The sequence below is a fragment of the Mustela nigripes genome, chromosome 2 (assembly GCF_022355385.1).
Source record: "Mustela nigripes isolate SB6536 chromosome 2, MUSNIG.SB6536, whole genome shotgun sequence".
Taxonomy (NCBI): Eukaryota; Metazoa; Chordata; class Mammalia; order Carnivora; family Mustelidae; genus Mustela; species Mustela nigripes.
Window position 1 is genome coordinate 139,715,909 of NC_081558.1, and position 18,693 is coordinate 139,734,601.

Sequence of the window (18,693 nt, forward strand, 5' to 3'; positions counted from 1 at the left end):
GTTTGGCTATTGTGGACATTGCTGCTATAAACATTCGGGTGCACATGCCCCTTTGGATCACTACTTTTGTATCTTTTGACCCAGCAATTGCACTATTGGGTATTTACCCTAAAGATACAAATGTAGTGATCTTCCCAATACATTTTAAACTGTTTATTGAGTTTGGATTTTTTTTTCTTAATTCCCTAGAATTGTGATGGGAAATGAATTGTACAGATAAATTTAGAAAGAATTTTTATTGTTCTAATACTGTCACTTTTTCCAGAATCATGGAATATATCTCCATTTATTTAAATCATCTTTTTCAGACTTCTGTTAAAGTTTTGAAGTTTTTCCTAAGTAGGATTTGAGTTTTATTGTTAAATTAATTGCTCAGATATTTCATGATTTTTAGTGCTTCAAGGGCTGAAATTATGAAAATAATTATTTTATTACATTTTCTAGTTGGTAAGTGCTGCTACTGACTTTTAAAAATTGATCTTTTGCCCAACAGATGAATTTCCTTTTTAGTTGTGATAATTCGTCAGTAAGTTCTTTTGCTTCCTAGGTTTATGATTGTATCATTTGCACATAATACTAATTTTCTTTCTTAACTTCCATGTCTTCCAAACTTTTGTTTGTATTCCTTTCCTCATAACATTGGTTAGGACCCCCAGAAGTATGTTCAACAGTAATGGTAATAGTGGGTATACGGGTTCTGTTCTTATTGGGAAACAATAACCATGCATATCTCATGTTTCCGCATGTCTTATAAGAAGAGAACTGACTGCCTTTCTATATTCTCTTTTCAATGACGTTTGTATCCAAAGTAAGAGGCAGGTTTGCTTACAGCCTTAGAAGAAAAAAGTGTCTCCCTCCAGAGTAAAGGGCAGGCATACTTACTAACCATGATAAATTATTGGTATTTCCTAAGCTAGTTCAGCATTTCTCCCCTGTAACACAATCTCTATTGTATGTACAGGTAGTCATTTGGCCTTCTGTGTATTACTCTGTGGAAAGTTGGGCTTGGGAAGCTGACACAAGAAAATACTGATATTCTACTGCTCTTACTGTAATCAAGTTATTTCTGATCCAGGAATCCCCTGTATTTTGTCACAAAACTGTAGCAAGCTAACTTACTAGCTTGCAAGTAGAGTAAAATCTACGAGTTTTTGTTCAATTTATTTTGAAAAAAAGGGGAGTGCGACAATGTTGAACTTCATTTGAGCCCTTTGTGCCAAGAAAATAGTAATGGTTGAGAGATTCCCACCCCTTATGTTCTGGAAATGGCTAAATACAAAGGGCCACCATGCTCTGGCATTCTTCCAGAGAAGACCACCTCCACCTTTCTCAGTAGTTCCTTTGTTTACTTGCTGCTATACAACCCAGGCCCTCTTTTTTCTTTGAGTTGTTTCTCTTTAAAGAATGCTCTCCCAAGCTCATTAGCCTAAATAAAATAATCTTTTTAAAATATAAGAACTAATCATCAACAAGATCAAAATGTAATTGACAAATTCAGAACAAATATCTTAACATATAACCTTTTTATTTCCTTCACACACAACAGGCACTTGTAAATCCATATTTTTTAACCTAGCAGATGGACGAAAAAAAATAAAAATTTTCATAATGCTCAATACTGGTAAGAATGTGAGAAAAACAGGCAGCCTTAATAATATTTGGGTTTATCGGGCGCCTGGGTGGCCCAGTGGGTTAAGCCGCTGCCTTCGGCTCAGGTCATGATCTCAGAGTCCTGGGATCGAGTCCCGCATCGGGCTCTCTGCTCAGCAGAGAGCCTGCTTCCCTCTCTCTCTCTCTGCCTGCCTCTCTGCCTACTTGTGATTTCTCTCTGTCAAATAAAAAAATAAAATCTTTAAAAAAAAAAAAAAAAAAAAAAAATATTTGGGTTTATGCTACCGTTATTGGTGTAACTTCTTGAGAGGAACAGAGTCAAATCTATCAAAATTTAAAGTGACTTTGGCCTAGAAATTCCAATGTTAGGAATTTACCTTATATACGTACCTATAAAAAGATGCTTTGATATATGTACAAGGATGTTCATTCAATATTACTTTTAGAGCAAATCAGAAAAAGAATCCACATGTTCTTCAATAAGGAACCAATTAATTATATCTCATATAATCAAATACAAAACAGTTATGTAATAAGAATGAACTGCTGATATGATGTGATCTCCAAGGTGGTTTGATCCATGAAAAAAACAAAAGACAGAAGTATGATCACATGTGTGTATAGATTCCATATATGTGCGCACATGAAACTGCTAATGGGAATTAACTCCTGAACAGTGAGAGAATAGTTTTCTTTTGTATTATTTGGGGGTTTTTCTGTTATCATTTTACAGTTATATCTAACCCATTTTCAAGCCTGATCTTGCTAGTCTGGTCAGATTCCTCCAACCCCAACACCTACCACCATCAGTACCACAGTGGATCGGCCTAGATATAATACCCATTCCACCCTCAACACACACTCCTTTTCTCTTTCCTCTTTTCATCACACATTTTAATTTGAGCATCAAATGGGAAATGGTATAATGTGCACACTAACTTTGTGGTTCTGATTATGTATCGAGACTTAGAAGGAAAGGAAGGAGATAAAAGCTTCATCACCACTGTTTTCCCTTCATTGTCATCTACCAGAGAACACAGAGCTGGTGATGTTTTGAAGATAGATTTCAGTTATGAAGATAAGCATACCAGAAACTCATCATTATTTATTCTAAGTTCTTACGATGCTTTTCGTCTGAACTTTTAAAGTTCTTCAGGATAGGTATTATTATCATGTCTATGAAGATAGAGGAGCTGAGGCATAGAAAAGATCATAAGTGGCTTGGTGAAGGATTCAAAGCAAGCCTGATGAGATCACATCCAGGTTTTTGGATTCCAGCTTCTCTACCACAGTAACCAGAGAATCAATATCACTTTTCACCTCTTTAGGACTATTATTTCTAAGCCCATACCATGTCTCTCTTTCATTCAAGATTTTATATGTTCTTCATAAATAAATAAACTTTCCATTTCAAATACATCCAAAACATAGCTCTGTCCGTGTGAACAAATAACAAAAGAAAAAGAAGGAAGGTCAATTTTTACATTAGTCACCAAATTATAGTATCATCTAGAATACATGATTTTGCTTGCATGCTCTAACTTCTCAGCTGTAGAATTTGGATAAAACTTCACTACTCCTTAGGGAAGAAAGAGCTACTGAGATAATTTCTTTAAAACCCTTGGAGCTCGAGGATACTAAATGAAAAGAAACAACAGGCAGCCATCTGCATCATTCTATTACTGAGTTAGGACCTCAGAAAACTGTGTTGCCTCAGGACATTTTCTTCCCCAGCAATCCCTCTGATTTATTGAAGCTCCCAGGATCTTTGTACAGACAGGAAATCTAGAGAATAGGGCAGGAAAATAAAGCACATACAGTCCTGCCTCTATAAGTCAGGGTTCTGTCTCTGGATTTCCTGGGTTCAAAACCTAACGCCTTTGCTTACCAGCAGTGTGATTTTAGGTGGGTTATTTATTCTCAGTGCCTCAGTTCCATTGTCTGGAAAATAGGGCTAAAACTAATACATCAAAGAACTGTGAAATTAATTAATACATGTATATAAATTTGAAGAATGTCTTATAAGATCATAAGAATTAAATAAATGTTAGCCCTTATTGCTATTGATATTGCTAATTACATATAATTTACATATAAATACAATGTATAATTCATTATGTAATATATTATTATATATCTTAGAATATATAAGATATGGATGTGCTCTCACAATGACCCAAACATTTTACCAATTTGAGATTTCTCTGCATCAAAATGCTCCTCTTCTAGGTAAACCATGAATCAACAAATTACTTTCTGTAAAGGGTCAGATAATACATCTTTTTGGCTTTGTGGATTGTATAATGTCTGTCACAACTATTTAGGGTTCAACTTTGTTGTTGTAGCTTAAAAGTAACCATTAAAAGACTTAAATGAATGGGTGTTGCTATGTTCCCTTAAAACTTTACTTATAAAGACAGATCATAGTCTGCCAACCACTAAAATAAACCAAGAAATCTTTTAAAGTCATTTTCTTTACTTATGAAGTAGCCTACAAGGCCAAAAAGGAAAATACTCTTCCTGCCCAAAGATATGAGATAAAACATATTACCCATTTCCATGCCACAGTTAACATCTCAAGGCAAGACAATGACACTCCTATAGGGCAGAGTGTTCAGGTGAGAAAGTGAAGCCACAACACCGAGGTTCATAAGAGCCATTCCCTACGGAAATGAGTGGTATTCCTTTCAAAAAGGGCTAGAAAGATCAACCGTCTTTGAGAACATGACCAGTGAAGGTTAGGTATTTAAAGTAAACCGTGAGCATTTATAGAGGTAGAGACTGTAAAATTCATCTGAAAATACTAAAAAGGGCTTTACTTAGGGAAGCAAAGTCCCAGTACACACTGGTGTGGAACAGAAATAATGGTGGTGGGGAGAGTTAGGGGAGGTCACATAATAATTGAGGATCAGCCAGCGGGGAGCCTGCTTCCTCCTCTCTCTCTGCCTGCCTCTCTGCCTACTTGTGATCTCTGTCTAATAAATAAATAAATAAATCTTTTAAAAAATAATAATAATTGAGGATCAGCATAACATTGACTAATTCAAGATGAAAAGAAATCTGAACTAGACCAGAACCAAGAACTAACCTCATAGTTACTTTTGTGAGTTTTCATCAAGTCCCTAGTGAAAGAAATAAAAAATTAATATCAGATTCCTTTGTATATCACTTAAGTGATAGTACTTAGCTCAGGACATTATTCTATCCTGGAGATATTAAATGTTGAAATAATTTCCTTGAAACCTTGTAGTTCAAATGGACCTTGGGAAAATAAGGTACAAAAGTCCCCCTGTATTACCTCCTGCATTACCAATTTAATGCTTATTCAATTTGTTGTACCAGAGGACCTTATAATCCTAAGCATTAAATATTAATTGTATTGAATTTCTTGGACTGAAAGGTTAATCAGAGGGGAATTTAAGGAAGAAAATAGTATGAAAAATGAGAGAGAGAGAGCACGAGCACAGAAGAAGAAACAGACTCCCCGCCGAGCAGGGAGTCCAATGTGGAGCTTGATCCCAGGATCCTGGGATCACCACCTGAGCCAAAGACAGATGCTTAATGACTGAGTCACCCAGGTGCCCCATGTCTGACCTTTAGATATCAAATAGATGTTGAACGAGTGGAAGTTTATAGTTGTCATTATGTTTAGGGTAGACAAATATTATTTGTATATATCTTTAAAGATTCATCTATTTATTAGAGAGAGACTGAGTGTGAATGAGTGGGGGAAGGGCAGAAGAAAGGAATTTCAAGAAACTCCTCACTGAGTGCAGAGCCCAAGGCAGGGCTGGGACAGGATCCCAAACATCCCCACTCCTTCTCACGACCCATGAGATCATGACCTGAGCCAAAATCAAGACTCCAGTGCTTAACCAACCAAGGCACCCAGATGTCCCAGCATTTATACTTCTATTCTACAGAATGGGTTGTTATTCTCAATTCATTCAACAGCTTCACACAGTTTTACATAAAAACTCTCCTCCAGGTATTATCTTTATTATATGGCTATTGGACCTTACATAACTATCATAGTCAAGGTCCTCATCCAAAATGAGTAAACACTGAGTAAGCATCAACCCTTAAAAACAAACCTTGCTTCTTTCTGTAGCTAATCTACATTAACATATTACATATAGTAACATTTGTCACTCATATACTAACACACATTAACAAATATACATACATACATACTATCAATTTTTTTTTAATCCAGGGAAGAGGTTTTAAAAAATCATGCAATTTTCCATTTGAGAGACCTTTGAAACAACCCTCACAAATATCAAGGGACATTTCTGGGTTGACAGTGTATTGAGCAGGTTTCTAAAGATTAGATTCATGAAGTTAGTGTCTAACTTATAGCCACATTAAATTATGCCTTTACTTATAATTCTTAGATAATATTAAATATTGTAGGTTTCTGATGAGGCATTGAAAGAGAAGAAAATAAATCACAGCATCCAGGTTCTCCTATGATGCCAAATTGCTACTTACTTTTCTGCAAAACCATCAGCTAAAGCAGAATATGCATTTTTTAATAGAATTATATACATATACACACAGTAATAATATATTATAAATTTCTATATTTATTATATTTATAAAATTTTGATTTTATTTAATACTATATATGTATATGCATATATATTGGATACATTATGAGATCTTTTGTTTACATTTTGATAAGTCAGTAAGAGCTTAAAGCTGGGCCAGTCCTCTAAAATGTTTTGTCTGTATAACATTATATTTCTAGAAACAAAAATATACCTTCATGATTAACTTTATTTTTGATACTTCTTTAAAATTATCATGAAACAAAACTAAATGTTTCTATTTGGTCCTATGGTTACTTGTTTATTGCTAATGCCCCATAGAATGAAGGATGTTACTCTGCCATATTCAACGAGAATTTGTTATGTTGTTTTCTACTCTTTCAGGATTTTCAGATATAAATAATGTGGACATTTAGATAAATGAATTGTCTTCAGTGCTTTGCAGAGGTATAATTACATCAAGGACTTCATAAACAAAAAGCCAATGAAATTATTGCCATGTATCTCTCTGTAGGTTGTTTTATAGATTGTAATGCTATATTCAGTATATGTTTTAAAGTAACCAAAACAGCAATGGGACTACAATAAGTCAGTCTTCACTTCAGCTATTCTGGTATAATCATAATTTCCATGTAAATCAATATAAATTTATATTATTAAGTGATTTAGAAGTAGAATTTAATTACATTATTAAGTAATTTAAGTATATAAGGCTTTATTGTAAAGAGACAAAGGAAGGAGGCTCACTCACAGGAACTGAGCAAATTTTTTTAAGGTACAAAGGAACCTCTTAGAACTCTTTCTTCCTGGTCTACCAAAACTTATACTGGTTATTTGAAAGTATTGAGTGACTTTGAAATTTCTTTTAAGCTCAAAAGAATATTGTAAAGAAAATGAGATTATGGCTAAGGGGAGGGCTTACAACTTCCAAGAAACTCATATATAATATATATGTATTATATGTATAGGTGCATAACATATGCATGTATAATATATATGTATTATAAAATATAAAGCTTGGTAAAAGGTTGTTTATAAATTAACATTTTGAAAAATGAAACATTTCAAACGTCCCTTCTGAGGAACAACTCTATGATAATCAACATCCATTGGACATGTCCCCAAGCATGAGGTGCTAAGAGGGGATAAGTAGAAAATGTATGTCTGTTGTGATTCAGAATGCAGAGCCAGATTATGATTTTTAAATCTGGGTAACAGTATACCTAACCATATTAGGATGAGCTAGGTTACCACTCAGTAAAAATCAGCCCCCCAAATCAACTCAATAACTTACTTCTCACTCATACAAAGGTTATATTCGCTCACTCAGATCTCCAGGGCAGCCATGATCCTTCAGTTGGCCCAACATCCCAGGCTACTTGAAGATTATACCATCTTCACACTGGTAAGGGCCTCCCTCCCATCATAGTGGGGCAGACTAAGCATGGCGAATCTAAGCATCAGGTTTTACAGGCTTCCCCCTTTCATTTTATGACAATATTGACTATTGTGAAGTAGGCAGAAAAGAAAATTAAGATAGAGTTAACCTGATTTTGAAACTGTATCTAACTTTACAACTTGAAGGGGCCTAAAGATACTCCCCTCAAGCCCCCTTATTTTATAGATGTGGAAACAGACACAGAAACAGAAAAGAAAGTATAATGATTTTTGCCTGAGATTACATAGCCAGCAATAGCAGGGTCTGAAGTTCACATTCAGAAATCCTTCCTAACTCCCTACTGGCTGCAGTTCCACCACCAACCTTTGGAAACGTGCTAATATTCTTGCCTCTCCTGTCATACCCTAGAGACCAGGGCAACAAACTGGTTAGGTGTCTCTTTTCCAAATTTATATTGAATGGAGAACCCTAAACTGATGGTAATAATAGAGGAAATATCTCCAGGCCTCAAATGGTATTTTAACAGCTACTATCAATTTCCATTCATTGTATTTTAAGAGTATCACATTTAACTGTCCAATTCAAATGAAAATCCAGGATTAAATACCATATTGAAAAGAATTATTTTGCTTATAGGAGGAAAGGAAAGGTCTCAGAAAAGACACAGAAGAGCATACCACAGAACTTCGAAAATGATTTAAAAAAAAAAAAAAAGTTCTGCTTATCATTTTGTGCTTTCTGAAGCAACTTTATTTTAACATGAATTTATCTCCAGACTCTTCTAACCCACATTCCATTGCAAGGTCTATTACTATCAGTAGGGAGAACTGGAGTGCTGAGCTAGCTGGAACAGGTGGGTTGGGTTTCCATTTGTTGAGCAAAGGAGAAATAAAACATGTTAAGATAAGCAAAGTGCCTACTGTGTTTACTGATGGGTCTGGCTGGCAATGACTGACTAATACCATCACTTTCCATACAAGCAGAGTCAGGTTTAAAACGTAGCTTCCGTTACCTGTAAAATGAAAGTAACGATCAGAGTTCTATTACCCATTCCATTCACTTAGATTACCTTATTAACTTCCTTCTTTACCTTCCTGTTTCCTTCAGACCCCAGCACTGTATGGGAAAAGGCACCCTCTGCTCAAGAGGCTGAGCTGAGGAGGAAGGCTACCCTAAAGCATCCTGGGAAATGTCTGAATAGAATGCAGGCAGGGACCATGGGAACAAGCCCCAAGTGAAAAACATTATGTACTTCGGGGGCTTTCTGTTGGCTGTTATTGTTAGGCTGTTTCTTTTACGGAGCAAAACTGGGATGCGGCTCCATATACAAGCTGGCTTTAAAACCGAAGAGCCAGGCTCCTAAAAGCACCGAGGAGCTGCTTCCTGCCCATATCAACCAGTCAGGATGAGTCCCCTCCAACCAATCAGGAAGAGGCCCTTAACTTTTGTTTTTGTTTTTGTTTTTGTTTCCTTTCCTTCATTAGTATATTGGGAACTTGAGAGGGAATTTTCTCTGAGCAGGGCCTCTCCTACACTGGGGAAACTAGACTTAATTATTCTGCATTGGCGGTGTGTCATCCTTCAGCTGAAGCCATGGCCCCAATTAAGCCTTGGCTGTGCCTTTGATTTTGGGGTGTGGCCTCCTTTCAGTTATCAAGCTCAAATACCTGGCTCTGATAACAGAACTACGGTTGTCTGTTATTTCTTTACTAAGTATCTCATCTTGCAAAACTGACAATTTTTAATAAGTTCAGAGATTCAGTTATTGTATGCGCAGCACCCCAAATACTCTGGTTAAAAATGTTTTTGTGCGATAATCTCCCTTTTAGACCCTACATAATGTCATCTGACTTTAACAACTAGAAAACATTATTTATTCCAAAGGCAGCTTGCTTACTGGAGGACATTGGTAGGAAATAGTTATGTGCCTAAAGCTGGTATGGCTCTGCTTAAAGAGTCTGCAAAATTTTGTTTAGTGTAATGAAGACCATTATGACATACTTAGTAAGTACAATATATATTTAAAAAATAAATCTGGTACATCCTATTCTTTTAAAACTGGCACTGAGACTATTCTTCCTCTAAAGCATTATGAATCAGAGAGGTCTAGATAAGAATAAAAGCAATCTCTTAGTCGAGTAGCTTAGACCTCTCAAAGATGATATTTGTCATTCACATCAAGTCTGAGCAAGTATCTGGGCTAGTTTTATATGTCAAAACCACAAAGGAAGGCTTAGCAAGGAAATTGTTTCTTGCTTTGCATGAGGCAGGCTGAGAAGATGTACATCATTTCGCTCATACACTGAACTCCCCTCCCTTTTGTTCCTGCTTCTCTCCTGCTTGGAGTTGACTCCTCCTTCCTGCAGCTCCGAGGATCACAGGCTGATTGAAGAACACAGCGGTTCGACGGGGAGCTGTGCTCAGTCTCTCTCTTTCTCTGTGTGTGTGTGTGTGTGTGTGTCTCTCTCGCCTTTTTCCTGTGTGTCTCTCTCTCTGAACCCGCAAAGCTGAAACCTACCCGATAATCTCTCTGCCTTTGAATCCAGCTTTGGAACCAAATGCATCGCTTTACTGCTCTTAAAAAGTGAATAGAGTTTGATTACCTCAAGCTACAAACTGCTTTGCTCCATAAGAAGGACATAAAAGGAACCAGACATCATTGTTTTTCAATCTACCTGAGGAGCTTTTTGCTTTTATGCCAGAAACTTAATGGTTTCAGGAGGAAGTTTTGGTTTGTTTTTAACTTGGAATGTTGAAAAGTTTCTTATTGATGCTGTAAATGGAACCCAATTTTTAAATATGGGTTGAGTCAGATCTAAAGGAGACATGCCTGATCATTTTCTGCTGGACTGACGTGGGAACATCTAGAGGGAAACTTGGTGGGAGAGAATGAGATCTGATTTGCAACTAACAATCATGCTTTATTTTGAGAATATTTACAGACTCATTGAAAGGGAAATTAAATATTAACCAAAGACAATGTCTGGATTTTCCAGTAACTTATCAACAAATGACTCTAGCCTGTGGATAAAAAATAATTCGACGAACCTTTTAAATCCGCCAAGAACTTCGAATATCTATCTATTTTGCCTGACATGCTTAATGACTCTTGCAGCCCTGGCAGGCAGCATTTATTCACTAGTTTCCCTGCTGAAAATGCAGAACAGAACCGTTGTGTCCATGCTTGTGGCTTCCTGGTCTGGGGATGATCTCATGAGTGTCCTGTCGGTGACCATCTTCATGTTTTTGCAGTGGCCAAATGAGGACCCTGATTACTTTCAGTCTCTGTGTACCACCTCTGCCTTGCTGTATCTATGCCAGGGACTCTCAAGCAACTTGAAGGCGACTCTCCTAGTCTCCTACAACTTTTACTCAATGCACAGGGATGTGGGGAGCCAGGCAGCCTCCAGAAAATCCGGCCAAGTATTCGGCGTGGTGCTGACCGTGTGGGCGGCCAGTCTCCTGCTCTCCGCGCTCCCGCTCTGCGGCTGGGGCGCCTTCGTGCGCACGCCTTGGGGCTGTCTGGCGGACTGCTCCAGCTCCTACGTGCTGCTCCTCTTCGTTGTGTACACTTCGGCCCTGGGACTCCTCGCCGGCCTCTCGGTCCCTCTCATTTACCAGTTATTGTGTTCAGAGGAGCCGCCGAGACTCCACGCCAACTACCAGGAAATTTCCCGCGGAGCTTCCACTCCTGGGACCCCTCCAAGCGGGGGGAAAGTGCTTTCCTTGTCCCCAGATGATGCTCCCGGCCCCGCGCTTCGGTGTTCTGGGGAACGCTCTCCGAGCTCCGACACCGTGTTTGGACCGGGTCCATCAGCGAGGGCACGGCCCGGGCAGGGGCCGGGACACGAAGCTGTCGCCGTGGTTGGAGCCTGCAGGCGTGAGAACCGGGGGACTCTCTATGGCACCAGAAGCTTCACTGTGAGCGTAGCGCAGAAGCGCTTCTCTTTGATCCTAGCGCTGACAAAAGTCATCCTTTGGCTGCCCATGATGGTAAAAGTGCAGTTGCTCAAGCGTGCGGGTGTGTGTACCAGACAGTGTGAATGCGTGTGTTGGGACTAGCGTCCCTGGTTGGGAGAGTCCCCAAAGAGACGCGCAGTTAAGTCCTCTTCCAACTGTGTCTCGCTCGGTTTTAGAGAGGCACTTGGAGCAAGGCAGCTCACCGGTAAAGCTGGTTGGCTGAGAAGCCTTTGCTCCTAAGTGCTTCTTGTTTCAAAATTGGGGAGGGGGGTCAGGGAGCTCTTTGGGGCTCAGGAGACAGTTTTCCTAGATCTATCATGGCCAAAGGGTGTTCTCGTCTCTTATAGCAGTATCTGGTAATGTTCAGAAAAGAAAGGAGGTAGTGAGGGGGTTTGCTCCTGCCCCTCCAATCGTCTATCATCCCTTTCTCTCCACTCCATTTCTGCCGAGAGTAAGGACACCGCCCATCCTCAGCAGGGAGAGTGATTGGAGAGGCATGACCAGAAGTAGAAAGATAAGAGTGGAGGGGAAACAGGATTTTTGTTCAAGCTTTCAGGAGGGAGGAGGGAGACCAGTTTTGACTTGGAAGGTGGCGCCCTGCTGTGACAAGCAGGGGGGTGGGGGTAGTCCAGAGATGTGACAAAGGCCATCTGGAGTACCAGGCACAGGTTTCCAGTTTGCCTGCCTGTATTCCTGTTAGAGTCCCCCGCATTGTAATTGTTCTTCCTGAAAGAGACCTGACATGGCAGGGGGCACAGACCAGGCACCCAGGAGTGCAAATCACCCTGTGGTCTAAATCATCAGACCTCATCCCAAGGGATCCCAGTGGTCCAGCACCAAACACCATTTTTGGCTCTCAGACAGGCAGGGAGTCTGGAGAAGGAGGGTGGGGCAGCATGCTTGGGGGAAAGGCTTAGCAAAGTGGAAAATTTTATCCTGGGATAGGTCTGAAGCTCTTTGCCTTTGCAGATCCACATGATGGTTCAGCACGTGGTGGGGTTTCAGAGTCCTCCCTTCGAGACACTCAGCTTTCTACTAACCCTCCTGGCCACCACTGTAACCCCAGTGTTTGTCTTGTCCAAACGCTGGACCCACTTGCCCTGTGGCTGCATTATCAACTGTAAGCAGAACGCATATACAGTGGCATCTGATGGGGAAAAACGTAAGTTCTTGACGGTGCAGAGATTGAGGGCAATATGCATATAGTCAAACACAGAAAAGTGGTCTATTGAGAAGTCTGAGTAGAGAATGTTGAATCCAAGGACAAATACAAATGGTAAATAAAGGGAAGAAATTATAATGTGCAACAATTCTTAGCACAGTGTTGGGTTAAGTTTTAAAGAAGCCAGGTTTAAAACAACTCTGTGAAGTGCTTGTACATTGAATAATTATTTTAGGGAAGAAAGGAATAGACAGAGTTTATTCAACACAGCATGAAGTCAAAAGGGCCCTTAGATGCTTAGATATCTGCCTTAGTTCTTAGCCCAGAGTAGAACATAAATTCCCTTCCCAAGTCTACATATAAGAAGCCTACATCTGAAAAGAGATGAACACTTAGAAGAGTCAAAAACACATTACATTATAGCCCATTATTATTTAATGGAACAGAATTTTTATTATTGTCCTTTTTGTATTCTTCCAGGGCTTTGGAACATTTTCAAAGTAGAGTGCCTGAAAACAGTTCAAAAACAAATTTTAAGGGTTGCCTGGCTGGCTCAGTTGGTAAAGCATGTGACTGTTGATCTCAGGATCTTGAATTTGAACCCCACATGGTGTTTGAGATTACCTAAAAATAAAATCTTTAAAACAAAAAAAGGAAAACAAATTTTAAGTGTATGCCTCTACTTTCAGAAAATACAAAAAAAACTCTCAATTTCAGGAAGGGGAAAGGTGGCACAATTTGTCCATCTATGTTCATGTTTGAATATAGCCATCTTAGTTACATTAAACAACCACCAATAAAAACAAAAACAAAAAAGTGTATACCTAGAATGGGAGTGGGGTCAATTATCACTCTCTACAGTGTGACTGTTCCCATACCGAGACGGGAAAAGTTGAAGAATGACCTTTGTATTTTGATTCTGCCAGGAAGAAAAAGGATATTAGTTTGTCATTCCAGACAAAAGACAGGATGTTCTACCATTTAATATCTAAAAATGCATTAGTGTATGCTGAATTAACTATTTCATCAATTGTCCTTTGCTCAGAATAAGCAAGTATATTACTCTTTAACAGAGGAAAAAAGGTAAACAAAAACAGTTTCTCTCGGACTATTTCAGAGGTACAGAAACTAGAGAATATGAAAGTATATATTCTGCAATTAATTCTACAACAGGGTTATTTTATAAACATCAATTAATCATGAACTGGTCAGACACTTAAATTTTAATATGGCTAGATATTTTTCAAATGACCAGGAGATTTCCTTAGTTTAAAGGATGCCATAAACTTTTATTGTTAATAGAGGCTAAATTCATCTATGTCTTTAAAATAAAATGACCATGGAAATTATATAACAATTATCTGCTTCTAGAGATTAATGTCTAAAGCAACAGTGACACAGAAAATTAATAATAAATCCTTTTGAGCCACATAGAACATATATAAAAATCATTTACAAGCCTGCAAGTTCTAACATTCTACCAAATGTTAACATTTTGCCACTGAATTAGTGAGCCAGAATTGTTTTATAGTATTTAAGATTGAGAGAAAGGCAACGAAAGACCAATGTCAGAGAAAATAAAAAGTTTTACTGAAGTAATGTAGGACAGTCATTTTTAAGAAGTAAAGGACACCTATATCAGAGCAGAAAACAAAGCAATGCAACAGACCTATCACTGCAAAAGGTCTAGGAAGTATTCTACCTATACTGCACAAGATAGAAGGGCCTACAACAGGCTGGCAGAATCAATAATTACATTAATATCTCATGTTTGAAATTAAAATCATGGCTTTCAAGATAAAAATACTATTTTTCCTCTAAAATCATCATTGCTTTTATTTGTATTTAAAATTTCAGGCAAGAAATTCTCTGAAATATGTAGGTTTATAAAAAGAGTCATGGCTAAATGGCTCCATTCACTTTTATGATCCCAGGTTCTGCTGTAGGGAAATTCTGAGAACAAGAATGATGTATTTTCACTGTCTGAGAACCCATCATATATTTTCCTATTACTAGGACGACATGAGAACAGGATTTCAAAATCCCAAAAATGGTCATCCTCAAGTAGGCAAGTGCCTGACCAAGTTCTTGATTCTTTGGGAATATGGCTTCAGTTCTCATTAAGGCTTTTTCTCCTTAACAAACCAAGATTCCCCCTTTTACATTCTTTGTCAGGGAACTCCAAAAACAAGGAAGCTTCCTAATTCATATTTGCTATAGGTTCATTTTGCAGATGTAAGTATAATTCTACACCTCAGCCTTAGTGAATGGAAATGGGGAGACCTGCAATCTAAAAATGCATGCTAGTGATGGGAAATAATTTGCAGATTAATAATTCTCTGTTTCCAACATTAACCTGTATTACTAGAGTCTCAAAACAAAAGTGTTCAAGAAATGATTTTAACACAGAGGTCTCAGGTGGAAGACATATGGGATGGATATGGCTTTCACACTCACTTTGTTTGCATAAGATGATGTTTTCTTTTTAAACAATTAAATATTTTCTATAAAATCAGATACTGTATTTGTTTTAAATAAAATCAAAATATCTGCTAAGTGACATATTACTCTGAAGAACTATTTATTTTTATAAACTGGTATAATTACTTATGTTTAAAATTGCAATTACAAGATGTGGCTAAAAGCAAAAGACTAAAGCTAATTCATGTTTTGTCCAGGGTTTAATTTTTCAGAACAAATACATAACATTTATTTTTTTGTAAGAATAGTAATAGACTTCAAAAGAACCTGACTATATTCTGACGGTCTTTAGGTTTCTGGTAAGTTATTAGTCAAACATTGTCAATTGTTATATTGTTATAACCTATTATATCCATTAGTTACCTCAGTCAGAATTTACTTTTAGTTCTCTCATGGGTCTAATTATCAGTAAAGCAATTTCACATATAGGTTAGTAATTTGAATTCTGGAATCAGTTAACTTTTAATTCAAATCTCTTTACCAGTTAAGTAATCTTAAGTATTGGTTTCTTCTACCAGCCTCAGTTTTCTGAACTTTAAAATAGAATCAATAAGCCCTTTATTATTAGGGTTGCTGCTGTGTTAGGGTTGCTGCACATGACCTATGTGCATAACTGAGCCCTGAAGTTCTCCGGTTCTCCTTGGTGTCCAACATAGTTGCACTTCCTTCTCAGAGGCTACCTCAGCCCACCTCTTGCACTTCATGACATGGAGGCAGATTCTGCATTGACAGCTGACACACTCCTTCAAAAACATTACTGACTTTTGCTTTACATATTTCATAATTATAAAACACAGCTAATAAGATAGTCACAGACATCAATTTTATTGTCTTATATGATAATATTTTATGAGTTTTTGTTTGCTTACTGTCTTTGAATTGACAATTTGCCACTCTGTATCTTTTTTTAGAGAAAAGGGAAACCCATCAATAATTAAAGCATCCTTTTAGTTCCTTCAGCTTTCACACTGTTGAAGTTAAAAACCCCAATTTAATTTTACTGGACCATATTACTAGAAAAAGCAAATAGAACTTTACCTAAGAGTATATAAATATTAACATATGTTTCTACTTTTCCATTTTCTTTGGACAGAAATTCTTGTTTGTGTATTGGCTCAAACAATGAAACTTTTGGCTCAAATAATGAATGATATCTATAAATTTTATTTTCAGTCAGCAGAATTGCTTTGTAAATCTTCAGTTCTGGGAAAATTTCAGTAATAGAATCAGTATGTGAATGGCTCTAGAGTATATTGTAAAATGAATCAAATTCTATCTGTTGTTCCCATAGAAATTTTATAACTTTTCACAAATTTTTCCACCAAGGATAGCTAAATGTCTGGTATACGACACACAGCTATCCAAGGGAGAAAAATACTTTGAAATGAGCCATGTTTTGAAAGAAGAAAACCAAAACATTAAATTGCATTTTGTCTATCACCTTGCTGTAACTTCATTCTTTTTTTTTTTCCACAAGGAAATTTTTATTATTTATTATTTTTTTAATTTTTTATTTTTTATAAACATATATTTTTATTCCCAGGGGTACAGGTCTGTGAATACTTCAATCTTAATACACAAAACGATCCAGTATTTAATGACATTCACACATAAGAATTGTATCAATTTCTTTCATTCTCACTTGTAATGCTACTAAGACTTTGTACCATATCTACCACCTAGTAGTACTACATTAGCATTACAGTAGCATTACATTTTGCTTGGCTTAAATCATAAAAAGTTTTATGCATTCCTGCTAAATTCATCTTGTAATTAATCAGGTTTAGAGACACGCTGTAAAGTGCTTTAGATCATAGAAGTATAAATATATTCATAATTTTTTACAATTCATTCCAATTTGTATCCAAATGAATATGTTACTTTAAAAAGTTTAACAACTGTATTGCAATACTTTCTAATTTTTAATGTATGTATTTATAAACATAGAAATGTCAGGAGTGGCGTACATCAAAATATTTAATAGTCATATCTATTAGTGATATTATCAGCTGAATAACTTATATAATACAACCTTCTTAATAATTTCTAGCAAAATAAAATTTATAAACAGTATCTTTTATACCCAAATAAAGAAATGCACAGATAATTGGTAGACTGAAAAAGCTAAAACTAAAATGAATATGCGTGAGAATTTTCATATTTATGGTTAAATTTTTGTTCATCAGACTGCTTTAAAGATTGCAGTTTTCTTGGAATTGTACGTATTTTAAGCTCATTGTACAAGTGAGAAAAGTTAGGTCCAGAGTGATAAGACAACTTGAATTGATAAGGTATAATTGTTTTTGCATAATTGACAGGAAATGAAGGTAGCTTTTAAATTCTTAGTAATCAGTTTGCATTTTCCTATTTTTATTCACAATGTATATCCAGTTGTTGTTTATATCTATTTTCCTAACCATGGAAATTTGTTTTTGCTTTTACTTAGCCAAGAGAAGAGGCTTTGAATTCAATCTATCATTCCAACGGAGTTATGGGATTTATAAAATAGCACATGAAGATTACTATGATGATGATGAAAATTCTACATCCTGTCACAATCTCATGAATTCTGAATGCAAAATGACAAAAGACTCTCAGAGAGATACTCATAATATCTTTAATGCCATAAAAGTGGAAATCAGCACCGCACCCTCTAAGGACAGTTCCATACTGAAAGGGATCAACAAATGCACGAATACTGATATTACAGAGGTTAAGCAGGATTGCCACAGTGAAAAGGGCGTTAATCCACAGCTTTCTGAAAAAACAGGAGATTCTATTAACTATGAAGAAACCACCTTTTTGGAAGGGCCTGAAAGAAGACTTTCTCATGAGGAGAGTCAGAAACCAGACCTTTCAGACTGGGAATGGTGTAGGAGTAAATCAGAAAGAACCCCTCGTCAGGTACAGTAAAGGTTGTTCTCTCTGTGAAATTAAAAGTGAGACCAAGTATAGTAGAAATGAAAAAAATGATCAGCTGTTTATTTCATTCAATCAAGTCCAAGGTCAATTTCACTTGCTTTATTTCCATAATATTAAATTTTATTTCAAGGTATTCTTTTGAGGGACTTTTAAATTTTTTTTAATCATACATTTCATTCAAAATCTGTATGTTTTGGGATTGGCAGAGCTAAACAGATTCTTCGAGAAGGCTAGAGCTTTCTAATTAAGCCTTAAGAAATCTGTCTAAATTCAGACTAGACTCTCGGAACTTGTTTCAAATTAATTAATTCATTTTATTCTTCCCTCTCCCACCCAAAAAGTATTATTCCATAAGTGCACAAGGGAAGTTCTCTTTTTTACCTAAAGGAAAATATTTATACAGCTTGTGGTAAGGAAGGTAGTCCGGCTGCAACTATACTAGACAGCTTGCCTATTAGTCTTGCTAGAACTAGTCCCTCTAGTACTCAAGGCTGGGGTGGGGGGGTTCTATTCCAGAATAGACCCAAGGGAGCCTCTGCAAGCTCTGCTAAATGTTCTATCCCTTTGAGGACAGAAGAATGGCTTTATGTTTTATAAAACTGAAA

General features: G+C 37.0%; 1 protein-coding gene and 1 long non-coding RNA gene across 6 annotated transcripts in view; one reads left to right on the plus strand and one right to left on the minus strand.

Annotated features, from left to right (window-relative positions):
- LOC132012115 (uncharacterized) overlaps nt 1-18,693 on the minus strand; it is a 196,068-nt gene that overhangs the window by 111,305 nt on the left and 66,070 nt on the right. The window lies entirely within an intron of this gene.
- Nucleotides 9,936-18,693, plus strand: part of GPR149 (G protein-coupled receptor 149) — a 62,996-nt gene continuing 54,238 nt past the window's right edge. The window contains exons 1-3 of one of the 2 annotated variants that reach the window (XM_059391707.1): nt 9,936-11,556; nt 12,493-12,685; nt 17,613-18,070. In XM_059391707.1, coding sequence (XP_059247690.1) covers nt 10,543-11,556; nt 12,493-12,685; nt 17,613-18,070 — 1,665 coding nt within the window. In that variant the 5' untranslated portion in view covers nt 9,936-10,542. The remainder of the gene's footprint in view (nt 11,557-12,492; nt 12,686-17,612; nt 18,071-18,693) is intronic. The other variant, XM_059391708.1, reaches the window with a different exon arrangement.